General features: G+C 39.8%; 1 protein-coding gene across 2 annotated transcripts in view; it reads right to left on the bottom strand.

Moving 5' to 3' along the window:
- The window catches only part of EMB2777 (Sas10/U3 ribonucleoprotein (Utp) family protein), a 41893-nt gene extending 15416 nt beyond the window's left edge, over positions 1 to 26477 (bottom strand). Inside the window, exons 1-14 of one of the 2 annotated variants that reach the window (XM_088857601.1) lie at positions 25951 to 26477; positions 20963 to 21146; positions 16719 to 16766; positions 16598 to 16641; positions 16357 to 16423; positions 13918 to 14063; positions 13568 to 13815; positions 11797 to 11884; positions 11438 to 11608; positions 11107 to 11271; positions 10708 to 10758; positions 10453 to 10595; positions 10179 to 10329; positions 7988 to 8327 (exon numbers count right to left, since the gene is read on the bottom strand). In XM_088857601.1, the coding sequence (XP_088713727.1) occupies positions 8262 to 8327; positions 10179 to 10329; positions 10453 to 10595; positions 10708 to 10758; positions 11107 to 11271; positions 11438 to 11608; positions 11797 to 11884; positions 13568 to 13815; positions 13918 to 14063; positions 16357 to 16423; positions 16598 to 16641; positions 16719 to 16766; positions 20963 to 21092 (1518 nt within the window). In that variant the 5' untranslated portion in view covers positions 21093 to 21146; positions 25951 to 26477 and the 3' untranslated portion in view covers positions 7988 to 8261. Of the gene's footprint in view, positions 1 to 7987; positions 8328 to 10178; positions 10330 to 10452; positions 10596 to 10707; positions 10759 to 11106; positions 11272 to 11437; positions 11609 to 11796; positions 11885 to 13567; positions 13816 to 13917; positions 14064 to 16356; positions 16424 to 16597; positions 16642 to 16718; positions 16767 to 20962; positions 21147 to 25950 lie in introns of those variants that run through there. The other variant, XM_088857600.1, reaches the window with a different exon arrangement.
- Positions 26478 to 26692: the final 215 nt, after the last annotated feature.

Here is a 26692-nt window from a genome sequence, read left to right as displayed (position 1 = left end):
CTCTCCCCAAAGCCCATTATGACCATAGACTCGTTCAAGACCGACCAGTCCCCATGGTCGTATGCCTTTTTCCAATCTATTTTGAAGATAAGCCTTGGTTTCTTGGTGAGGTGTCTCGAGTGGACACATTCATGGGCCACTAAAGCACCATCAAGTATTTGTCTGCCTTTGAGAAAGGCTGATTGGGAAGGAGAAATGATAGAATGCAGCACTTGTTGCAGCCTAGAAGCTAAGACTTTTGCCAGAATCTTGTAGGAGGAATTGAGGAGGCTAATAGGCCGAAAGTCTTTAATTTCCTCTGCTCCTTTTTTAGGGACAAGGCCGAGGACGGTAGCATTCATAGCTTTGTTTAAAATACCCCTATGGAAGAATTCCTCAAAAAATTTCACAAAGTCAGGGCAAACAATGTATCAAAACTCCTTAAAGGGGGCAACAGGGAAACCATCCGGCCCAGGGGCCTTCTCACCTACTAACGCTTTAACGGCTTTAAAGATCTCCTGTTTAGAGAAAGACCGTTCTAGCCAAGCAACTTGGACTTCATCGAGAGTTAGGAAGTCTAGGGTCGAGAATCTGGATCTAGGATCAGGGGGAGCAGAGTATAAGTTCTGAAAGAATTCTAATAAAGCTTGTTGAATGTCACCAGGTTGGGTGAGATGGGAGTTGTTGACTTTTAACATCGAGATAGCGTTGTCTCTTCTACGACAATTGGCTATTCGATGAAAAAAACCAGTGTTGTGGTCCCCAGCTTTCAACCAAGAAACCCTCGATCTCTGAAACCAGTAGATCTCTTCTTTCTTTAAAGTAGAGAGATACTCCAGTTTGGTCTTGGACCTCAGCTCCTGCTCAGAAGCATTTAGAGATCTCGTTTCTTCAATAATATCAAGGTTCCTGATGGTTTCCAGTAGGGTAGACTTTAGGTGCGAGAAATTTTCAAGAATGGTTCTGCTCCAGGATTTGAAAGCGTTTTTGAGAAGCTGGATTTTCTAATAAAGCCCGATCTCCTCGTAACCTGAGAATTAAAGGAATTCCACCAGGTTTGGACGAGGGCAGGTAGGTCCTTCTCTTGGAGCCAATGCAGTTCAAATCTGAAAAGCCGAGGACCCCTGGTAATAGCATTCGTATCAAGCAAAATTGGACAGTGATCTGAAGTAGGTTTGGGTAGGGCTATTGAGAGAGATCTAGGGAATTGTTCCTCCCAATTGATAGAAATAAGGAATCTATCAAGTTTTGAGAGGGTGGGGTTAGTGTTGTGGTTGGACTAGGTATATTGGCATCCTTGGAGAGGGATGTCAATCAGCTCGTTGCGACTGATAAAATCTGAGAAGTTCCTCATGTCTGGGGAAACAGAGGTCGAGGAATTCCTCTCATGGGACCAACGAACAACATTAAAATCACCCCACACACACCAAATGGGGTGTGGAAGGGAAGCAATATAGTCCAATTCAGCCCAAAGTGTCTGTCTGATGGTGTGGGAATTCAGCCCATAGACAACAGAGAATTTCCATGAAACACCATCTGAGATATTGGAGAGGAGAAGAGTGATGGAAAATTTCCCTATAAAGTGGGAGTTAAGTGAGAGGTCGGATGGATCCCAAACCACCCAGATACCTCCTGAGGCCCCATTGACGGCAAAGAGACCCACTGGCAAGGTCTCCTGCCCCAAACCCGACGGATGAGCTTGAGGTCAGGGTTTGGTAGTTTGGTTTCAACGAGGGCCAAGATGGAGTGGGAAAATTTATGGGTGAAGGCTTTGACTGTAGATTCTTAGAGGTTTGTCCAAGCCCTCTAATGTTCCAAATGAACAGCTTCAATTGTAAGAGATGAGAACAGGGGAGGAGGCCAGTCTGGGGAACCTCCTCTAGAGTCGGGGAGTGGATGGAGAGGGAACAAGATTAAAGGCTTTCCCAAAGAAAGGAAGGGAAGAGAAGAGATTGCATAGCGCTCTTTGCCCTCTGAGTCTCACCTGCATTCTACTCTGTGCGTCTGTTGTGATGAACCTGCGAGCAAGTCCTTCAGGTCCATCGTACTCAAAGCCCATTATCCTGTACATGGTTCGCATTCTGTCTTCCTCTGAGTTAGACTTGTCTTCAGAATGTTCATCGGCCTCTTCGATTCCTTGGGAAAAGAATGAAGAGGCTGTTTGCGCAGAAGGAGCAGCTGAGGAGGAGGTAGGGGGATGAACCGAAGGGTAGAGGTTAAGAGGTAAGGCCGGGAGGGGTGGAGGGTTTGGACAAGGGTTGTCAAGGGCATGCAAGGGAGTCTCTAAGTTCCCAGCGCTAACCTCAGAAAGGAGAGAATGACCAAGGGAAGGGTTAGAGAGTGGAGGCTGCAGAGGATTGCTGTCAGGTTTGGCTTCACTAGGGATGGCCTCAAGGTCAAGAGCAACAGAAACGAGGGGGGAGAGAGAGGGAGAGGGAGGTAGTTCGATCGGAAAGAAGGAGATAGTAGGGATGTAGGTGAGAAAATGGTGTGTTTGAACAGAAGAGTAGGAGGAGAGCAGGAGAGGGGATTCAAGGGGCCAGACCAAGTGAATGGTTTGGGCCCTGTGGATGTGGACAAGGTGAGCAATAAAGGAGAGGTGTGGGGCCAGGAAGACAGCAATGGTTCCCGGATCAGGAGGGGAAGGGTCCAGTGACTGGGCAGTTACTATGCCTACAGGAAAAAAGCCACGGTTCATCTTCTGGTGGAAAAAGGGCTTTTGACCCAAGGGAATAGGGACGACAAGGTTAAGAGGGTAGAAAGAGAGAGAGAGAGAACAGGGAGAAGGATGGAGGCGACCAGTTGAGTGGTTGACACGGACGAAGGGGGGCTGGGGTCAAGGCTCTCCACCAGTGCAGAGGTGGTAGAGGAGTGGGAAACAGGAGGAGGAACTTTAACCGAGGTAGTCTCTGTCTCAGCTACAGACCTAGACTCAGAGTTCATCGGTTGCAGAGTGGGGATGAGGGGGGGCTGGGCCGACCGAGGAGGGGAGGACATAGGTGGCTGTAGACGCGTCGACGAGTCAGGGGAGTCAGGCGATGGGGACAGGTGGGCGGGATGAGACAGCATCGGCGGGAAACACACGTTAGTAGGCTGGATGGTAACCAACTGACAAGGGCTAGGCTGCTCGTGACAGTGTAGATCTTGAGGCCCGGGGGGGGGGCGGGTAACGGGCTAGGATTAGGGGAGAGAGAGAGGGGTTGGATGGAGGCAAGTGAGCCGGGTTGGACCCCTAGACTACTAGGGGTAGGCAAAAGAGAGGGGTCTCCCAGGGATGACACCTGGGGAAGAGAAGAAGGACAGGCGAAAGCGGGCTGCTCTAATGTAGACTAGTGGGGGAGGTTAGGTGGTTGTGGCAGGCGCGTGGAAGTAGAGGTGTACGGCAGGTGTGCAGGGTTAGGTGAGATGAGGGGACGCGTGGCGGCAGAAGGGGAAAGAGGGGCAGGGCCAGAGGGAAAGGCGGTGGAAATAGGGGGATGCGGGTTGGGTAAAAGAGGTTGCCCATGGGCGAGCATGAGCATGTAAGGGGAGAAGGGGGACGGTGGGCCAGGTCTATCACCCCAGCCCGGAGAAGGTTGATGAGAGAAGTCCTTGACAACCTCTTTCCCTTTATGTCGGTTCAACTCGGGATCGATGCCCTGTTCAAACCTTTGACTCAGGGTGTGAGACCTCGATTCATTCCCTTGACTCGAATTGGGAAGCGAGTCTGATCCAGTTTGCACATCTGCAGAGGTCCCGTCCAAGACCGAGAAGGAGGACATCCCACTTGTTCTGGCTCTGATGCAGTGGGCGAGGGCACCAAAATTTCTGTTGCGGCTTCTCAGGGGATCGCCGACGAGGCCGCGCTCGATTATGTTTTTTCCTAGTCACTACCTTCCATTGCTGAGACGAGGTTTCAGTTTGAGGAGCTATGTGGGGTTGGTGTAGGAAGATTGGAGAGGGGGGGGGACACTGAAGTCCAAGAGATTAAAAGTTGTTTATGTCAAGCCACACCATTTGCGGGATCGAAGTGGTCTCTAGGACTTCCATCAAAAGGTGCATGAAACCCAACGGAACGGACTCTAGCGAGATCCAGTGAATAGAGAGCCAATGGCCACAGGCAGCATCAACTCTCTTGAAGGTCTCTGGAGACCATGCGTGAAGCGGTATGTGATGAAGGGTAAGCCAAACCCTTTGTTTCCTGAAAGAGCCTTCTTTTGGTGACCATCGTCGGAGAGAGCAAGAGACTCCTTTGAAGAAAGGATTTGAGTTGTTCAGTAAGGCAAGGTTGGCTTCGTTCTGAGAGGAAAAGGAAAAGAGGAAGTCTCCATTGGAGAGATGTCTGCAGACTAAATTCGGCTCCTCCCAACTGCTTATGGCCCACCTCTCGATTCCTCTAAAATCATCTCGCACCAGGTGAAAGGTACCAACCAAGGAAGCCGAAAGTTTTTTCGGCGAGTCTCTCGGTCTCCTCTGGGAGAGTGGAGACACAGTAGGATAAATTGGGGGAGGCCGCAGGGGAAACAGGAGGACTGGTAGTAGCCGGAGAGGCCCTAGTCGATGGGATAGGAGAGGAGGACGAGAATACTAGAGCGAAGGAAGATTTGCGGGTAGAAGCCGGTGGTGGAGAAATCTTCGAGGGGGAGGCAGGGGCGATAGAGCGATCTCCAAGATTTACCTTCCGCCTCCATTAATTCTACATCACTTATTGAGTATTGACTGCCCATAATTAGTGTAGTACTATTACCAAGTTAAAAATTATAAATTTATATTAACGGATAACTCTCAAACCCTATTAGAAGATTCTTAATCTATTATAGATATACACTTTACAATATTTCTTTAGTTCCTTCAATCTAAATTCTAGCTAATGCATTTAATTCCCACGGGTGCACACAAAGAAAAGGGATACACTTGAGCTAAAGAGGCTCAATGATTTAGCCTTCGCCAGGTATAATAACAGGCTAAAGGAGTGCGAGAAGAGGGACTTATTGCATCCAAAGACAAGGATTATGCCAGTGAATGGTTGGTTGAAGATCTTGGAACTGCAAAGGAGTTCCTTGGTGAGGGTTTGACTTGGGATAGGGTTAAGGAGGCTTCAAGGCGAGCCTCTGACCCTGGAAGGGCTACTAGATCAACAACCACTTCTCCTAGTTCAAATGGGAGGAGGAGGAGGAGTCTAATTAGGAAGAACCTAAGGAGATGGGCCATTATGTTTGAAGTGGATGATGATTCTGATAATGATGACATGAAACTACATCAAGGTCCCCAAGACAAAGCCAATAATTACGAAGAAGATGAAGATTGAAGACTAAATCGTTCTTAAATATCTTTTGTATCTTTAACTTTGCCGACTTTCACTATATTAAGGTTTGGAACTTTGGATGTTCAATTTTGGAATGAATATCGACTATGAAGATTGGAGTTTATGAACTACAAACTTGTGGTCATATTTGAGTACCTTATGGATATGTTCTGTCTTTTACTCTGTGGTCGGTACTTGTTAGTTGCTAGTTGTTTAGCTTTAGTTTGACATTACAGCGAAGACAGATTTCTTACAATTGTGAAATGTGACTCAATAATTTCACTGTGTTTTTCAGCATTTAGGAGCAGAAACTTGCATAATACTCGAATAGAATATATACAAATGCATAAATTACATATATGTGTGTTTGGAATGCATATAAGTGTTCCTGGGGCGCCTAGAAACCTGGCCCCACCTAGGGCTTGGACCATAGTTAGCAAATCGCCGATTTATCACTGATTTTTTAAAAAATCGGCGACTTTATTGGAACCATTTAAAATTGAGACTTTTTGAAAAGGTCAACAAAAAATCGCAATGTTTTTCACAAAAACATTTAAAACATGACTTTTTCATAAAACGATTTAAACAAGACCAAAAAATCGCATTTTTTTTACCTGTAATTTTTTTTTTTTCTGTTTGAGTTCTCTTCCTTTTCTCTCTCTAAAAATCAGCATCCCAAATCTTGCTCGAGCACAAAGGTACCTTATGCCATCTCTGCACTTCTTGCTTGCTGAAATCATACTTAGAATTGTTTTGCCCTAGTTGCTTCGAAGTTTAAAGGCTCAGGCATAAGCACATTCGACCTGTGTTTCTCCTAAATGTTTGCCTGCTTATATGCCTGCGCTCACTGCACAAACCCCATCCTTTCACAAATAATCATGATTCTATAAAGAAAGGGTGGGGAATTGTTAGGAACTTGCGTTCTATAACTCCTAATTCTAGACCAGTCATGAATCTCTCAACTGCAAAAGCTATTGTGGCAGCTGCTTAAATTTCTTCTCTATGAATAGATTTGCAATGACTGTTAGGGGTGAAGCTGATCAAAGAGCCATGGATTCTTCGATCGCAAAAAGAAGGGCAAGAGATGCTCTTGTAAAATCCCTTAAATTCAGAGCACCCAAACAGAGAACTCGAACCCCCCTTCTCTCTCTGGAAACATCCTTTTGAAATAGAAAACTCGAACCCAAATGTGTATTTAACAAGCCCTGTTTTCAATTACAAAAGGAAAAAGTTTATATAGAGCCGAGGCTCTCAACAATCAAATTAGAGCCCACGTCAAAAATTTCACTAGAAGAGGTTGTTTTGATGCCCAAATATCCTCAAATTGTCATCTCGACATCAAGATGCATGGACATAAGAAAAAAATGGATTTCAAGTTTTGGAAATAGTGCATCTTGTAACGCATTTTTTGACCGTCAATTTTCAAGATTTTCAAGTTTTCATAAATCTACTGGATCCACACTATTTTTAAAGCTTTAAAATTTATAATTAAAGATAAAAGTATATTTTAAGGCTATCACAAAGATTTTCAATATTGAAATCATATTTCTCGACACTATTTGAAGATGCATTGTGCTTAGATTGTTTAGAGCCTCGGCTCTATACAAACCTCACCCATTAAAAAATTGCATATAAACTTTAACCATAGTTATAGAGTAACCATAGTCACCATACCATAGTTAAAGCATTTTAATGAGAAAAAAAAGTTATGTGTATTTTTTTTTGATACCTACAAAGTAGGTGTGATGTTTGTTAAAGTATTTAATGAGAAAATCTATATGGTAAATTTTTATGGATGGATTAGTCATTGATGGCTGACATAATTTTTATTTTTTAGAATTTCAAAATTTCTAATATTTTAAAAATATCCGACTTTTTTATTCCTATTTTTTGAGCCTAGTCTGATATATTGGTGATATCTTTACATGAAGTATTTTTGCCGATCCGTATTTTTAACCTGATTTTTTCATCCAACTTTTTAAAATAAAAACGATTCTTTCCGAATTTATGGTGAGCCGATTTATTGATAGTCCCCAACTTGCTAACTATGGGCCTGGACACACTAGCCCCAACCCTCCACCCCCCTAGTCACTTGGGCACCATCCAGAGTTTTTCCCAACCATGGCTTATAGTAGATCTGGCTTTAAAAAGTCTGGAACTGTCTTTTGCATTTTATTTTTTATGGAGGTTTGCAGCTGCCATTAGTATAGACCATTTTGTGCCACACAAAGGTCGCCACTAAATCATATATTGAAAGATAGCATAAATTGACAAGATATGGTATTTAATTGGAATCATCTCCATCGACAGAAAATAGGGACTATCTAGAATTTAAAATATAAGAAAAATGTGAATTGCTTGGAAACACTAGATTTTTTGTTTTGGTCGCAATATATGTTACCTTTTTTTAGTGTAATAATCAAAAACACCTAAATACATCAACTTTTTAGGTGTGACTGGTGTTCAACAAATAAATCAATAATATGAATTTACAATAACGTCAGAGATAAATCCAAAAAATGAGTTAAATATAAAAATATTTCACTATTTTTAATCGTTACATAGATTTAACAATGATAAATTATAACTATCAATAACCGTCAAATAGCTAAGGCAAAAATTAGGTTTCGATCAAATTCATAAATTTGAAAAAAACAATTATTTCATCACTAACAGAATTTAAAATTTATTGTGATAGATATTAGTGTTAGTCAGACTAAGTGATATGCTGATCCAAAATCTTTATTGAATGGTTCAAAATTGGCTCTCCTGGACCTAGTTTCTTGAGTCATTTGCAACTGGTGATCATTCTGGCTGGAGTTTCTAGTGATTTTGTTATTTGGGACTCTTATCCGATCTCCCTAGGCCTCAAGTTCTGTTGTGAATAGGGAGTCCAATGCTTTCCCCTGTCCTCAATAATCATTAAAAACATAGCCCCTCTCTTGATTTCCACTTTCAAAAATCTAAATAGAATTCCATGAACCAAATAAAATGCTCCTCAATACATCACAATGATACATCCTTCAAAGGCATCTTTCCTATCCTTCATCCCCCGAACTGTGACCTGCAAGATCCAAATCTAAGGTTACCTATGAACATCCCAATGAAATTTCAACCCCTTCAAAATATACAACATAGAACCAAGTGTACTAAAAAATTGACAAGCTCCACCAACAAAATTTGCTCAAGACATTCCTTCATTACTCTTAAGCTCTATAGGCCTCAAGAGCTCTGGATACTTGTGAATAAGAAATCCTTTGGACAAAACAAATTCAACTTTGTCATTTCCACAACTACCTATTATTTTCCAGTAATGGTGTTGCACAATCCATCAAGATTGTTTTGGAAATGATGGGTGAAACGGGGCAATAAAATAAGGGTAATAAAAACTTCTCCTTGAGAACCAAAATAAGAATTTCAATCTCCCAGTTTCTAAGCACGAAGAGATCGCTATCACAAGATAATATTTGCCCCTTACTGATATGAATCAGTGTGCATCTAAGTTTTACCAGGCAAACTTGTCCTCATGATACAAATAAAACCAAGGATGATGTAACTATCTTGCTGATGCAAATGCACAAATATTGGAAGATCTAAAGCACCAAAGTTGCCTCTCTCCTAAAGAGAGAAAGTTAGACAAGTTCTAAAACGGTAGAATACTTTATTTTCAAAAGAAGGAAAAACGAGTCCCTATTTATAGCGAGAGAAAGTGCCTTATCATCTTCATCCAATGTGACTATTCGATGGACATGTAAGATGAAGAGCTTTAACTCTTCGATTTTCGATCACAACTGTTAAAAACGGTTCACCTGTTGCAACAGACATGCAACATGGTAGCCACCAGTCACAAAATTTCGCAGTGTCTCTTTCGGTTCCAAAAAAATAGTTGTCACTCTCAATACGACACGTCTTCACCAGTGGAGCACTAAGTTACGGAACCAAGTTACCAAAGACAGGGGCACAACAATAATGCAACAAGTCTCTAGCAGTGGGTTACAAGGTTACCAGAACCAAATTACCAAAAATGTCCCTTCTCTGACAAGTGGCCTTGCAAATGGCAATAAAAGGTTTGTAAGCCACGAGGGCGACCGGCACATATGCGCGTGCTAAGGGCGTCATGAGTTAATGCCAGCGTGTAAAGTACAAAGTGTGCCTCCAACGCCCTTGCACCCTCGCACTCGCACGTCAGCATGAGTGTGTGGGTCGTACACTTCGCGTGCTCCACATAGGCCTTCTCTCCCCTTGGTTCTTAGAACACAATTGAAGATGTTATATTTCAGCATGACTTTCCTTGGCCATTCTTCAAAGTGGGATAAATAATAAGACTAAAAACACTTTCCAAAGCACTATAGTTCAAAAACGATATCATTTTGAAATAACTCCCAATATTTTCCATATCAAAATACAACAGCCTGCCCTCAACATACAGATCAAGAAACTCCCTTCTCACTAGAAAATGTGAGATCCTTAACTATGTCTGAGTCTTCATAAACTAGGATGGTTGCCCCCAGTTCAGTTACTAAGTATCTTTGGCTAGTTTGCAATTATCTGTCATACCCCATCCTGCAAGGGGTAAAATTCTTCCCTTCACAACCTTTTGGAGATCAAATGAAAACACCATTTCCAGTCTTTTGAAAGCAATGACTTTGTAAGGAAGAAAAGAATAAAAGACACAATTAAGACAAATTGTTTAAGCATTCCACGTGGATGTTTTCATGATAATAGACAGGGAAAACATAGGAAAATGAAGCCACAACATCAGTAATATATAAATTAAGTGAAATATGCCTATATAGATATATTTTTACATATCTATGTTTCTTTTGAAAAAATAAATAATGGTAGTTAACTTGGTGAGAAGAAAAGATCCTCTTCTTCGAAATGCCCATAAGCATGCTTGCAATTAATTACATACCTTATGCTTCTTGTCCTTTTTGCCAGCCATAGCTATAACTTGATTGAGATTACTGGAGCGATATTTGATTGCATTGTCACTGCTTACTTTACCAGGCAACACTCTATTATCTTCAGGCTCATCATCATAATCATCTAAAGTTTCAAATTTGCTGTGGGGTACACAAGAGTTAAAGAACTTAGTAAGTTCAATGCAAAAAGTGAAATCAGGTTTTTAACCAAGCAATTGGAGCAGATAAACAAAAAAAATTTCTTTTTAAGTATAAGATTCTCACCGATTCGTGGGTTTAACAAATTTTTGAACCTTTTCTTTACGGTCAGTGATAAGTGAGCTAAAAACTTCGCTCTGCTTCAATTTTTCTTCAAGCATTTTGCGCACTCTGAGCATTTCCACACTTTCTTTACTCAATGGTTCAATCTGCAATTTTCAGAAATCACATGCCAGATGCAATTCATTTACCTCAAACTGCTCAGCAAATAAAATTTTCCATTGCCGCAATGATAAAGTGATTAACAACTTGAGGCTAAACCTTTTGATTGTCATGCTTCATGGATTTATCATGCTTCTCCTCCAATAAACCCTGTACCATATGTCCATCAAGCCAAAATTAGAACATTTCCTACCCATGTTTGTAAGGTGTCATTTCACAACATTATCACCAAATAGAGAGAGAAAAATATCGTAAAGGAAAAATATCATAAAGGGAAGTATACACAATCCAATGGGTCATCACCATCAAATTTAAGTGATGAATGATAAAGGAGAAAATAGCAGAAACAGTCAGAACAGGACATGAACACTATGATGGGTCCTATTCTTTCTTCATTGCCTTTATTCACTTCATTGAATGGCAAGGACCCCAATGGACTACTGTTCTCAATAGAGGATCGAAGCAAAGGTCGCAATAACAAATTAATACCCTCTCTACCTCATCTGATTCAGCTAATAAGCTTAATGGTGGCTCATTATTTGGTAAAGGAGACTCGATTTCAGCAGCATCACCACTTCTAGCAAGATTGGCTCGAGACTCAATTCCACGCTCCTTATGGGTTTTCTTGATTCTTCGACGAAGTGTCCCCTCAATCTGATTCATCTATAAGTACAGGAACACTTATGAACAAGCCTCACATTAAAAGAAACTGTCATCCATAGTTATTTTCTATAGAGTGTATCACAATATAATGTAGATGTCAGGTAGCAAGTAATCTTTTACTAACACATCATGAAAGGAGACAGATTATTTAAAGAGCAAATGGCACCTTGTCTAACATGGTTTTAATCTCCACAAGGCGAACTATAATTGGATGGTCCCGAATAGAAAGTCCTTCAGATTTGAGAAGTAAATAGAAAACAATTGATTGGCAATAGACCAACAATAAGACCCGCTTGAACTCTAGATGGTTCACTCCTCCAGTTTTGCAATTGTTTTCCTTCACATTTGCAGAACAATAAAACATGGTTAAGGATCGTCTCTTTGAATAATATACATGTCAATTACATGAAACAATATATTAAACTATCAATAGACTATCTATAATGTGCAATTTTAATCATTAAGGTCAATAGTACTTTAAAAAAAATCCTCAATATGTGATCCCATAGGTAAGACTTAAAATACCTTGCATGCCAGACACTCCTTTAAACTTTCAAGTTGATTGAGGGCATCATTCAAATCTGGTAGCAATCCTACTAGCTCTGGTGCAGAACTGTAAAACATATTACGTAAGAGAGAGAGTAATGCAAAGAACCATTTGAAGCATATTGCAACTAACATCAAATAAACAACTGCCAATCAATATTCACACAAAACCACTCAAAGTGTTGGTCTACCACATCCAATGCACCCACACCTGGTAGTCTACATAAGCAGGAGGTTTGTAGCAAACTACATCCATGCGTGCATGCGTACATAATGTCTGTGTACAACGTTCACACGCATCTAGAAAGACAGACTAAACAGATTAATATATGCATCCATGTATATATGTGTGCGTAGTAGAAAGAGAGAGCGAGAGAGAGAGAGAGAGAGAGAGAGAGAGAGAGCTGATTCTGGCGTAGTCAAGCAGCTTGCTATGAAGGAGGGTGGTAGACCATTGTGCATTACGCTCTATCTTACATAATATGTTTTCCAGTTCTGCACCAGAGCTAGTAGGATGCAAGAGGAGGGTGGTAGACCTTTGTGTCAAACAGGTGGTACAGTCTCTATGGATAAAGAAATTTGTGATCATTCAAATCTGGGACAAGGTTCACAATTTCACATTGGTACAGTATGACAGCACATCTCGCTAGAACCCATATCCTTAAGGGGGCGGTTGACTCAAGGTTAATTAATGTACAACAAGTGCAAAGTAAGTTTGTTAATGAATGAGGAGCTGGCTGCCTGCAATGACTAATTCTCAAGGAAGTTCATAGGGTTTTTTATGGTAAAAGGGGCATGAGAAACAATTAAAAAGTAAATTGGAAGGAAGTATAAACAGGATAAAATATTCCAATTTCACGGAAAAAATAACAGATTCAAGTTGGTTATGGTCAAGAAAGCGGATGTAGGTAGCATTCCTACTGTTCGGCAGAAGAAACTCCATTCATTGTCAAAGACAATGGCAGTGTCGGTGAAATCCTTAGTTTCATAATGAACGAAGAACTATGGTCCACATGCTATAGAGGAAGGGAGGGGGTCTCAAGGAGTAAAGGAGTTGTCCAACAGTTCCACTCACGCATTGAAGTCATAGAAGAAGAAAGTGGAGTGGTCAACCTGGATGCTAAGTCATTGCATTAGCAATATAGGTTCCTTCCTGGGTTTTGGTTATTCAGTGGGATTCAGGTCTGGGGTGGTCTTCAGGGATAGTTTGGTGGTTGGTAAACTTTTGCTAGATCTGGATGAAATTCGCGAATTTTTGGGGTTTGACCTGAAGCAGCTTTGCTAGTGGTTACTGAGAATGAAGGGGAGTGATCCTTAGGTCAGAAGGAGAAAGGGTAACTTAGTAATAAATAATGTTTAGAGTCTTTTAAGGCCCTCAAGGGCAGGTTATCAGAGCAATGTTCATATGCATGTCCCATGTGAAACTTGGGTCATATGTTACAGAGTATTACACCAATGAGGTGCCCATGCCTTTCTACAGAAAGGATATTTCTTCGTTCTCCTTTCATTAGGATCACATCATACTCATAGTCCGGACAATAAGAATCAAATTGTGATGGCCAAAACTAAAATCCTTCAAAGTGTTCTATAAATTCTTGTTTAAAAAACAAAGTTGTCTCTAAATAAAATAACTGTATCCTCTTTCTTTGCACAAAAATACAAATTTCAAAATAAAAAGATAAAAAGGAAAGGATATCAGAGCCACAACAAACAACACCATACCAAATGGAAGTATGAAATGGAAAGTAACCTGTGCACAATTTCCATCTGCTCCTCTTTAGAGAGGGAACTAAAATCTTTCTTAACCTCCTCAAATGGAGTGTCAGTTACATGTACATCACCATGCAAATGCTCTTTAGGTGCTCTCTCCTCAGCCAAAGCATCCATCATGTCTTCATCAAGGCCGAAGTCTTCAGGCCGAAGTGATTCAGCTTTTTTCTTTTGCAATTCCATAACTGCAGCCTCTTCTTCCAAAAGATCTTCATCGCTAGATTGCAGCTTCAAGATATCAAGACAACATCAACCAAATGGCAAAACAATTATGGCCGTATAAGGACAATAGGATACCGTAAGTGAATATTCCTAATGACAAGTATTTACCTCATAATCAACATTATCTGCACCATAATACAAGTTCTTCTTTTTGCCCCAAGAAACCCTTTTTTCTTCTTCCTTTTCGGAATCATCTTGCATCTCATCAACAACCCCACCACTCTTTTGCTTTAAATATTTTGCTTGTTTTTTAACTGTAGATAAAGAACAATTAGTTCAACATAACAGTTACATTCAAAAGTATTTTTTGGTCCCCTGCACTTTCACATCAAAAAGAACATAAACAATTGCAATTAGGACAGCCAGGAATTATGATCCAATTTGAAGGAAAAAAAAGAAAGAAAGAAGAAATTCATATGCAGGTTTCAGACAGCATGTCAAGAGAAAAATTCGAACAAGACAGTAAGATGACGGAGCCATCAATGAAAATGAGAATCAATATACCCAACTACAATGTAAAGGAATAGGTAACACTCACTAAAGCTTCCTCGCCATTCCTCAAACCTCTCCTCTTTTTTCCCCCCATATTGCTGCTTCTGTGGAACTCTTGGGAAGATACAAGGTAAAGCCAATCGACCTTCTGGACTTGTGGGTCAGATTAATCAGCAGTTTTCATCTAAGAAAAGAAGGGCCTGCTCCGAGATTAATTTCATCAATTATTCTCAAGGCAGCCTAAGCCAAACAGGTTCTGGAATGGTGCTTGTGATAGTTATTAGTGACTGGATGGTATTTGAATATCATGTCGGTACATGAGGTAACAGAGACTCCACATGGAACACGAAAAACATCATCACAGTGGGGGTTCATATCCCAACATGTGGCTCTATGAGACCATGCATCCACAAGGGAAACTCCCTAAATGTCATCAGAGAGATTAGGCAGGAGTTCCCCTTTTCTTGGAAGCTAGACAGAACCTTTAGAGAGATGAAAGATTGACTACAAAATTTTTGTACTTCAGAGTTTTGTTATACTTCAAAGTCAGTTCAAGTGGAAGGCGCAAAAAGGGCAAGGGCAAGGGCAAGGGCAAGGGCAAGGGGTAGGCCCAAAAGGTGAGAATATGTGAACCTATGGCCTTAATGGGGGTATGGCCCTTAATAGAGCAGAATGGCGGACCAGAATTCGTATAGCCGATCCCAATTTAGTCGAAAAAAGGCTTTGACGATGATGAGAGTTTTGTCTTAGTTGTCCAGGGCAAAAGTTTGTAGCGGACAGACTGCATACATGGCTGTCGACTGTGAAAGTGTGAGAAGGTGGGTATCTACCTAGTAATGTGGTTTACTGCACTGATCTTTTTATTTGCACATTCTTTCTCTTTAAATCAACCCCAACGAAAGAAAGAAACTGTAGCCCATCATGCTGATAAGACACCACAACCACAAAGTAATCTTCACTAATCTTATTAATCTTATACCCCTAGTGATTTTCAGACCCAACACTTTTCAGATACTAAGTGGCATTATTGCTGGAGCCTCCAGCTCCATAAGAGGGACCCTATGAAACATCCTAACCTATTAGGTCTCAACATCCATCATAACACAGAGAGAGAGAGAGAGAGAGAGAGAGAGAGAGAGAGAGAACAAAAGCTATATTCTTCCACAAGGATAAAATGGAGAAGAAAATCTATAGCAAACTGGGAAACAGGGAACTTCAGTCAATGTATACTCCACACTAAAACCCTAATGTGTAGTTCAAAGCCCTCTCAATATAGCAAAAACTTAAAAGAGTCTAAAGATCCAAACCTTGTGGATAGCACAAGAATAGGAGCCCCATCCAGGGGTTTACCTCACTATCAACTCCCCATATCTAAAAATCGATAGCTTTTCCAGGCCTCTAAAAGGAGCCCTTTAAATTCACTGTCAACTAGAGTAGTGTTTATCACTCATCTGTCACATCACCAAAGGAAAGCAATAAAGTTGATTTTTTGAGATCAAACGACTTTTACCATTCAAACACAAGAACTTAATGGGTGGATTTCTGATTCCAACAACTGTCCCTATAGGGAGCTGGTTCAGTTTGAGCACCATTTCCCCCAGTACGTATTAATACCCTTGCATGAAATAAGAAATGTCCATGTACATGTTCATGAACAAAATGATTAGTCGAAAACATGACTATATGAGCCTTATACAGGACAAATGTGGACATAAACTTCATCATATTGATTACTCCTCTAGAAAATGCAATGCCTTTGGCAGTTCTTCATGTGAGAACAGACAAGTTAGTCTACATCCAAATTCACAAAAATATGATACAGATTCTCAAAATAGATTTCCTCAAAAGCATCGATTTTTCATGTATTTGTGATATTTTTGACAGTTCAGAAAAGAATAAGTATAGAACTCAGGTCACCCTAGTCCAACTAGCATCAAATTCCACTCCATCTAGAGGAAGCAAAATATCTTAACACCAACACCAAATTCTCTTGAATGATTATTTTTTGCGATAAAGAGAAAATGGAGCATGAAGTTTCTACTCTGATTTCCATACTTTTACGAGCAAGACTGGGAAGCTGGTCATCATCGTCATCGTCATCATCGTCAACTTCAATTTCATCCTGTTAGCCAATCAAAATCAGTAGAAAGAATTTGAGATACAGGCATCTCAAATTAATTAAACAGAAAGTAATGAATAAAATAGATGTATTGGTATCAAGAAACAAAAAAAAGTAGTATAAAACTTAAACAAAAAAAATAAAATCCCAGATAGACTGTATTTGATTCTCGCTAACCTCAAGATCAAAAATTGGCTGCTCCATGTCATCATCAGAGATACCTGGAATCCAAAGAAAAGTTTCAATACAACAAAGATCATATCCTACATACCTAAAAATTGCAATAATAGAAACTTACCAGCATCGTCATTTACATCAAGTGGAATCACATCCCTTTGCTTATGAACTGCAAACAACAAACATATCATTATTTTACAATGTAAGTATTTAACATATATAACATATAACAAAGCATGCATCAAAAGTTCCAATCCTGATGATATAAGAGAGAGAGAGAGAGTGTGTGCGTTTGTGCAAATGTGAGAAAGAGAGAGAAAGAGAGAGACCCATTTAGCAGTTTGTCTTTTTGAGATCAATTAGGCTATGAAATTTAAGATTGCAGACACCACATTAATAGAAAAATAGAGGGCTCATTGTTTAATGTCATTTTTGCCGTACTTGTATCCTCGGTATGAATAAGAAGAGAGCCAATAACAACATGATCCTGCAGGTAGCCAAGACACCGCCAGACCATGGGAATACTGCAAAATAAGGCTAAAACTGGGCAACCTCTGAAGGAGTGCTGAAACAGCTTCAAAAGGCATGAATAGGATAATTTGGGATGCCCAAAGGACGCTCACAAAGCTACGTTACATTCCGATAAGTTTTAATATGATCAGGTCGAAACTCGGTTCTGAAATTCAGTGCCTATCATGCTGAAAAATAACCTTATAACTACAGCCCTATTTTCAGGGTCTCAAAACAGTACCAGACCACCGCCATTAGATCCGAAACGTCGCAAAACCCTTAAGCACCAAATTTGGGCTCAATCAGGCCTTCCAGGACCATTCTAGGCCCAACTTACCATAAAAAAGTGGGTTTTCAACTATTGTGGTGCAGCCTCGATGAACTATGGAAACTGTGTCTCCCCATTTCGAGATGATTTTCAAATGCTCATAACTTGCTCGTTTTTAGTCGAAACAAGCTCAAATTTAAAACATGCTAATTCTCGACGACCCGATCGTTTTGACATATGGCACGTGTCATGACATGGCCCGAAATGAGAGAATTTCTAGAGAGAAGATGAACTCGAAAGCTGAAAAATCAGATTTTATACAAGAAGACATCCAAAACTTCGTGAAGTCATAACTCGAGATCTCGATGTCAGATCGTTGCAAATATAGGTCCGTTGCGACCCTATCGCGAGGGTCTTCAATTTGGTATGCTTTTTGCTCATAATTGGAGGCCGGATAGTGCGAATTTCAAGGTTGAAAAAGGCAAGATTTTTTGGTCGCCGGAATCCCATTTCCGACGACTTCCCAAATTTGGAATATGCTTAAACGGAAACCAAATCTGACAAAATTTAGTGCAAAATGATTGTGACAATGTCCTCTTCAATTTGTGATCAAAATGAGGATTCGGAACGTCATGGATCGCACCGGATTGGTGGTCGAAGTTTATGGACTTGGCTGGATTTTTGGTTCTTCATGAAAAATCCGTTTCAAGATGATCAAAGGGCCTCAAAATGTTCATGATAGATCAAGCATCAATTCTACGACCATTGATCGCCCGAATTACCGTCGCAAGTGTCCGAAAAAACTCCTGAAGTCTAGCAATGGCAAGAGGTCCCTCATGGAGGGATCGTTTTGTCATTTTCTCAAAAGAATTAAGGGGTATTTTAGTCATTTGGTCCAAAAACGGGATTTTATTTTGATTCATTTAACATGTAATTTTTCACAATTTGGCTTAGTTTTGAGCATTCCACCCTTGTTTTGTGGTTGCTCTAAATAAGTAAGCTTAAGTCATTTGTAAGAGGGCTTGACCATTTTGAATGAAACTCGAGCATTGACGAGTGAGTTTTAGCTTCTTCTTTTTTTCCATTGCTTCTAAGTTCTTTGTCAAGTTGAGAGGAGAGAGAAACTTTGGTGGCGAGAGAAAATACCCCTACACCATAGTCCCTAGACCATACACTACACCCAAGATCCTAGACCACACACTACACCCTACACTACATCATACACCCTAGCCTACATCCCTAGTCCATACACCACATCCTAACCTTGACCCAAACCTAACCCCTCTCTCTCATGTGCATGCAAGAAGGCCTATGGGGGTGCACCTAGGCTAGGACACACCCCAAGCCCATTCTCTCTCCTCTCCCCTTTTCTCTTTCTTCTTTCTTTCTCTCTCTACACTTCCTTTCCTGCGCCCAAGCTCAAAGATTTGTTCAGTCTTCTTTCTCTCTCTTCTTCCTCTCTCTTCCCCCTTGTTGCACACAGACGCCCAGGGCTGCACCTACCAGTGGCCCCAACTCTGCCCGTTCGCCCTTCTCTCTTTGCCTCTCTTCTTTCCCCCTGTTGCGCGTACCCCAAGGCCGCACTTGGCCACGGCCCCGGCTCTTTGCCCCCACATCTCTTCCCCCCTTTGTTGCCTCTCTCATTCCAAAGCCTAAGGCCACACCTGTGTGCGGACCCAGTGCACCCTTCTCACATTAATCTCTCCCTTATTCATCCTAAAACACAAAGCCGCGCCTGAGAGCGGACTCCCCTTTCTTGCTTGCTTGTCTTCCTACCCCTTCTTTCACTTGCCTTTGAACCCGAAGCCACATCCTAGTGCAGACATGACACCTTCTCCCACTCGTCCCTTTGCCTTCTTGCCCTTCCACCTCCCTTACTTGCACTCAGACCCGAAGCTGCACTTTATTGTGAACCCGGTTTCCTCTCTTGTATTTTGCCTTACCAAGCCCATCCTTAGTTACATACACCCATAACTTTAATCTTCACAACCCCTCACCCAATTCTATCCCTTTGTGTTGATAGCTTCTTCCATCCTTCGTGTGTTTGACTTCGTGTCGTTTTCGGCCGTTTTAAGAGTGTTAATTCTTAGATTGCTGCTCTAACCCCCGCTCCGTACAGTCAAGTTGAGTTGCGAGAGATATAGATGCTCTTGCCCTCGCTCACTCGGGTGGGGTCATCCTGAGTCAACATTCCATAGAGTTCTAACTCTTTGAGTGCTCTAATCACCAAGTCTCATAACACTTGAGAGGTAAAGAGCTTCCATCACCTTTCTTTCTTCGTCCTCTATTTGCCAGCCACCCCACTCAATCATACCATTAAAGAGGAGTATCTTTTATTTGAATTCCCATAGCAATTTTGAGATAAAGAACCGAGATGATGTGTTGAGTTCGAGGAGGGCCCGCATCCAAACCGTGCTGCTGGTAAGCCGGAGGTTTCGTAATTGTTCTAAGACGGCGACTACCCGGGTGTATCCCCCAAACAACAAGGTAGGCGTCTAAATGCTTCTTTGTTGATTAAAATCTCTCTCATTGTTGGTTCCTATCCGCGCTAAAGGGCACACGCGCACACCAAAAGAGAGTAGGCTCTTGTGGTTGTTCGAGAGAGGGTTTTCCCCATCCCCCGAAAACCAAGCCCCAACTACTCATATTGTTTATTGACTCCATACGAAGTTAATAATTGACTTCTATTGTCAAAGAATGCATACAAAAACATCAAAGATTGTGATATAAACAAATTGAAAGAACATCTGCTAAGAGATAGAATCGGTGAATTAGAACCAGACCCCCTAACAGATGTGTAACATATAAACTCCTGATATAAAGTCATATCTAGGAGAAGGGACCAAAAAAAAGAGACCACGGGTAACTTCCATTTTCTCATTGATAAAGACAAAATCTACACCATTTCAAAAGTTAATAACTTAGGTATGGACAGGATATGAAACCATAAATATCTCCAGAAGATACTTTGGAGTTTCAAGACATTTGTTTATGCATTAACTTCGCACTTCGGAGTGCAAATACAGAAATGCTACCTTGTGACAATGTAATTCGCAGCTTGTTACATTGGCAAATTTAACTCACTGAGTATGCAACTAAATTCTAGCAAAGACCACAAAGAAGCTTATTACAGTTGCAACGTTGTCTTTCTAGGGGAAAAATCTCTACCAAAAGCTCTAATGAGTCTCTGTTTTTTCCTTCTAATTGCCAATAAAGGGAAGGAAACATACAAGGTACAAAAAAGGCACACAAGGAATACTTCAACAAACAAAATTTCAACAAACCACTCACGGTAGTAAATAGTCACATAAACTCTTTTTCAAGGGAACCCCAAAAGCTTGCACTCCAATAACTCAAGGAAGGACTGATTCAGCATAAGCAAAAATTATCTTCATGGTAAGAGCATGCATCTTTCTTCATATATAATTAACAGCATTTATCATATATTTCACCACAATGTCCTTTCATACTCAAAATAAACCCACAAACTTGGGTTCTTAGTTTTTCAAGTCCGAAGATGCACCATAAAATAAGTACCCAAAAAAAAAAAAGATGCACTATAAACTAGAAATTTAAATACAACGTACAGGCATCGATTTCATCATCCATGTCTCTCTCTGAGAAGTCCTGGACTTCAATTTGATAGCCTCTTCTGTGTCTTTTGGAGCCTATTTCTTTTTTTGAGGCCATCTTCTGATTCTTTGTGCCCCTACCCATTGCTTATATGATGAATCTCAGAAAATTACACCGATGAAGAAGCTTCTCTCCAACCTTAAAAAAATCGCAGATGCAGATATTAAAAATCTGAAAGGCCAATCTTTCAAAACAAATCTATGATACAGTATCCATAAAGAAAGAATACGGTATTGTTGTTACACTAAACTAAAGCAATTACGATCATATGCCAAGAGAATACAATGGACAGGTAAAAGTTCAATAAAAAAACTCAAGAAAAAAATATCCACAAAAAATCAATCATTATATTTCAGTGAAATTGCTAAATGCGTAGACATATTTTGTGTGGACCTCTCTTAGGTTCCACTTTCTTAATTTCTGGAATTCCCTAAAAACCAGAAATAAAAAGGCATTTCTCATAGAAAATAAACCCCCTTGATAACTCGAACTTTCCTCCTCAATAACTCCAAAAGCGAAAGACAAAAAAGAAGTAAATCAAAATCAAATGAAATAAGAAAAAGCAGTTGTCTTTCAATTGCCTGATTCAGTTTCCAAATTGCTATAGAAAAAAATTACAAAATTTACAAAATTTATCCAGAAGCTCAAAGAATCGCAGAGTTTTTTGTTAGTTTGGATAAACCCTAGCTCGAGAGCAAACCTCTCGAGTTTACTCTATATCAAACTGGAACCAAACGTCAAATTAGCCACTGCTTAAACGTTAAAGCCCTTCAAAACCAAAGAGAGTTGTTTATGGGTTTAGAGAGAGAGAAAGAGAGTTCGGGGTTTTAGAGAGACAAGAAAAACCTGGGCTGATGGCTTTTAGTTTAGAGAGAGAGCGTTCCTGCAGTTGAGGGCCTGTTTGATAACTGGAAGCAAGAACATGAACTGGAAATTGGAAGTTACTGAAGAGTTATAAATTAGAAGTTCCTGAAGAAGTTCCTGGTTTCTGTGTTTGATATGATCCCTGGGAAGTTAAGAAGTTACTGGTTTCTGTGTTTGATAACCTCTTGGGAAGTTAAGAACTTCCTGGTTTCTGTGTTTGATAACCACTTGCGAAGTTAAAAGTTAAGAAGTTCCTGGTTTCTGTGTTTGATAACCTCCTAGGAAGTTAAAGAAGAATTTGGTATCTGTATTGGATTAGCTCTGTTTGATAACTGGAAGCAAGTTCTTGAACTGTAAATTTGAAGTTCCTGAAGAACTGTGACTGGTTTCTGTGTTTGATAACCTCTTGGGAAGTTAAGAAGTACCTGGTTTCTGTGTTTGATAACCTCCTGGGAAGTTAAGAAGTTCCTGGTTTCTGTGTTTGATAACCTCCTGGGAAGTTAAAGAAGAACTGGGTATCTGTATTGGATTAAAGAAAAGACTGGTTTTTATCCCATTGGCAAGAGTTACATTTTTCATATGTCCACCACTAACACCACATGATAAAAATGCATATTGGTTTCCAAAGCGGCCTATAGTCCTTACCAATTCATCATGCGCGCAATTGCACAAAAATCATCATACACATGAACAATATAAAAACAAACACCCCAATGCAGAATTCAACCACAAGTACCATTCTTCCAACATGAACGGGGTACATACCATCTCAAGAAATTAACATTAAAAGAAATTAATGAATAAAAAAACACTAGATGCAAGAATGTAATGGAACAATAATACAATAATTTTACTATCAAACCCTATGAACTATGAAATGTAGGTAAAGAACCTCAGAAAATCTAAAATCCAAAAAGATACCACAAATTAGATGGTCTAAGTGACCTATATGCATCAAGACAAAAAAGTCAGGTGGCATCAATTTTTGGCCACCAAGATGCATGCGATGACTATAGCCTTTCTTCTGTGAAAATGAGCTTTTCACAGACTAGATTCCAATGAAAAAAAATCAATTCCAATGTCATGGAACTAGATAGATATGAATGTGATTAGTCTAAATAAGCTTTAAAATGGATATCAATTGTGTTGCTTTGTTTTAGTTATAGGCAGGCCAAAACCATCATATAGTAGCCATGTTTTGGAACAAATTCCGCTGAATCAATCAGGCCATATCATAGTTGAAGAAATCACATTTCTGACTTTCTTGTGTACAAACCATTTGTTTAAATGATAATTGGACTTAAATTTCACTAAATAAACCTTGAAATGATTTAGTATAAGGATACACAGAAGGAATCCAAACATAAAAAACCCTTTTCTTTATTAATTGAGCAGTTTCATCAAAATTAAGAATAAAAATTGAAAGAAGCTAGGTTCTCCTTCCATGAATGTATTTTCTCACCCATTTTTTACCCAATTTGAAGCGAACCAAGGAATTGGTAAAAAAAAAAAAAAAGTGTAAACAAAACAAACAAAAAATCCAAGTATTGGAAGAAAATGAGGCCTGGCAAGGAAAATTACACAGTGAAACAATCAAATTAGTTCAAAAACATGCAATTATAACCAAAAATTTCAAAGCAACATGAGAAGCAAGATGATTAACTCACATAAAAATAAGAAATTAACAAAGCACGAAAGCAATCACTTTGCCACCAAAGGGCATAAAACCTCAAGAGCCTAAAATGCCAAAGACAAAATTCCAGGTCAGCACTCTATATTGCAGAACATGCACGGAAAGTGCTGAAATCCATCAAAAAAAACACAATTGAGAAACCAGAATTTCTAGGCAAAAATTAAGGCAGACGGATAAAACAAAACACAAAACAGAGCAAGCAAAATAAGAGAGAGAGAGAGTTCTTACAGTTATCTTAATGGAGGAAACATAAAAACCTAGTCACTGGAGAGAGCTTCTTCTGGCACAAGCGGTGTGAGCAAATGGAAACCATGAGAGAGAAAGAGAGATTTTAGAGAGAGAGGAGCGTGGGCATTTAATGGGGGAAGCATTACTTTGTATGTCTGGGTTTCTCAACAGCAAAGATGGGAAGCTGCGAAGAGAGGGGTGCTCAGCGGTGAAGAGAGGGGTGCTCAGGGACGAAGAAGAGAAAAGAGGCTAGGGTTATCGAAGGGGAGGAAGTTACGCACTTTGTATTTTAGGTTCCGACCTTTGGGTCGGAACTTTTTTTACAAAAGGAAGATGAACAGTAAACTAAAGCTTTTATTTGGAGTTCTCAGTTTTTATCAAACACGAAAGTTGAGAAGTTCTCAATTTCCAGAAGCCACTTCCTATTATCAAACACGCGAAGTAATAGGCAAGATGTAAATGTTAAAATCGAGACATAGATATTTTTTATTTTTTATTAATTTGTAGAATATTATTTTTTGGAATACAATATCAATTGAAGTGAGGTACAATATTATTTTTCTATAATAACTTGAGCACTACTTATATTCACCACTGATGCATCCATATCCCAACCTAAACAATATACATCATTCACAATTCAAAAATATATGTCATTCAACAATAACCTGTAATAGTTTAAACATACATAATTGAAAATGCAAGCACTAAGAAATCAGCCCATTCAAACACACATAGTGAAGGAAAATCATAGAAAAAAACCATAAACCCATTGGAGGAATAGAAGATGAAAGACATGGAACCAGAGCCCCTGTCAATGGCCTCGACTCTGGCTACACCATTCACAGTTGTGGGTACAAGCTTGTTTACACTACTCTCACCAGTGGCACCACATAAAGCATCAACCATTCCATGGCTATGGAGTCATCCAGAAAATGCTTTACTACAGTGGTTTCGGGAAATCGAGTGAGGGCAGATCGTTTAGAACACAACCACCGGTTGTTCTCTATTAAATATTAAGTGCACCGGAGGGAAGTTGCAACTGGTGCATTTAAGTTCTATAAAAGCAAAAAGTCATCATCAACCCTATTAATCATGTTTTGAAAAGCAATATCCTTTGGTCACTGAATATTAGTTGTACAGGACCGAAAAGAATATTGGAATCTATTGCCAGTACCAATTGAATTACTGGAAGAAAGAATTTGTGAACAAAGCATACATACCATACAAGAAGAAATGGACAAGAATAAGTAAATATATAGCAAAATACATGAAGCAACAAGAGTCACAGTTACTTGGGTATCAATCACCCATTAGAGAAAGCAACAGTATCATAAGGAAACCGGCACAAATGATTTCTCAGGTTCAATATATGGCATGTGCATGAATCAGAAAACTTCAGCTAAAGGCAAGGAAAAAAACTCGTGGCTACAAGTAAATCATTGCAATGAAAAATCATTCATGCATAGCATGCAATTTCCATAGAAGATTAGTCCAAAACCAACAATGGTGAATATCAAAGAAACATGATCATGGATTAGAAAAGCTTAGGTGAATCTGCTGAATCAACATTCAAAAATGAAAAATTTGCCACTCATGAACAATAAAGGAGACCCCTTGGCCTCCAAAATTCCTCAAGGAAAAGTAAATGCACATGGCACACTAAATACCCAACCAGAAAACCAGAAGAAGGTCAAATAACCCAGAAATTACACAAGGTTCAAAATTGTCAAAACTTCAATTGACAGTAAAACTTAACTGACCTGACAAGTTAATTCCCTAAACAACTCTTTCCAATTATCCAACAAAGCAATAACAATATACTAAGTTCAAAGCGATGTTTTGCCCTGATATATATATTAAAAAAAAGGTTTCATATTTGAACAAAAAATTATTTATAATTACAATAACGATAACCCTAAAAGAGTTGGGGGAAAAGAAATATCCAACTAGCACAAAAAAGGCAAGCCATCGAATTAACAGAGCCATGGGCAGCGTCTCTATTTTATGAGAATGGATTTGCCATTATCGGATAGAAAAAAAATGAATCCATGCACTAATCGCAAATGCATTATCATAAACAGGAACCCTTCAAACCATAACAGAAAAATTTAATGTTTAGAAAACATCAGGAAAACAGATGAAATAGAGACTCACCTGGTGTAACCGCTGTGGAAATCAATAAAATCAACCGAGAATCTCCAGTTAAACAAAAACTCTGATAACAATGAAACGCCAGATATAATTTAGAAGAAGAGAACATCTTTCCACGGATAATTTCTTTTATAACTAGAAGTCCAATACAAATTCCAGCAAGATTTCAAAGGTCCGGCCAAAATTCCAAATATTCCAGCAAATGTTACGAATTCCGGCAACGATTCTGAAAAAAAAGAAGAGAAGGGCATAGATATCACGACGCAGAGAAAGAGAGAGAGGATCGCGTTGAACTGTGAAAGCCGCCGAACCGAGACGGTGCCGAGCGAGGGGTGGCTCAGCGCGAGCGAAAAACTGGAGAAGTATACCATGCTCCTTTAGAGCATACTGTACTCTTAGGAACATATATTTAAGTATACTATGCTCCTTTAGAGCATACTATACTCTTACTCCCATGGGCAGAGACTAACTCAAAGGAAGATTTTTTATCTGAAATTTTGAGAATGAAGATTATAGCCGCAAATAGAAACATGATCTAATCTGCACTATCTAACTAAATTGGACAAAATTGAATAGCATAAAATAGCTGGCCCGCATTCCATCCCACACATAAAGCACTTTGGGGTTATCTTCTTGGCATAAGGTGGAAAAAGATTGGATTCATAAGCGAGGAATTAATTTGTTTAAACCCTCTCCAATTATGTTGGGGATTAGCATTCTTTTGTGATCACTGGTTCCATATTGC

This window comes from Amborella trichopoda, chromosome 2 (assembly GCF_054954075.1).
Source record: "Amborella trichopoda isolate Santa Cruz 75 chromosome 2, AtrichopodaSantaCruz75HAP2 v2.0, whole genome shotgun sequence".
Classification (NCBI taxonomy): domain Eukaryota; kingdom Viridiplantae; phylum Streptophyta; class Magnoliopsida; order Amborellales; family Amborellaceae; genus Amborella; species Amborella trichopoda.
Note: the sequence above shows the minus strand (reverse complement) of the source record. Positions and strands in the feature narration are given on the sequence as shown.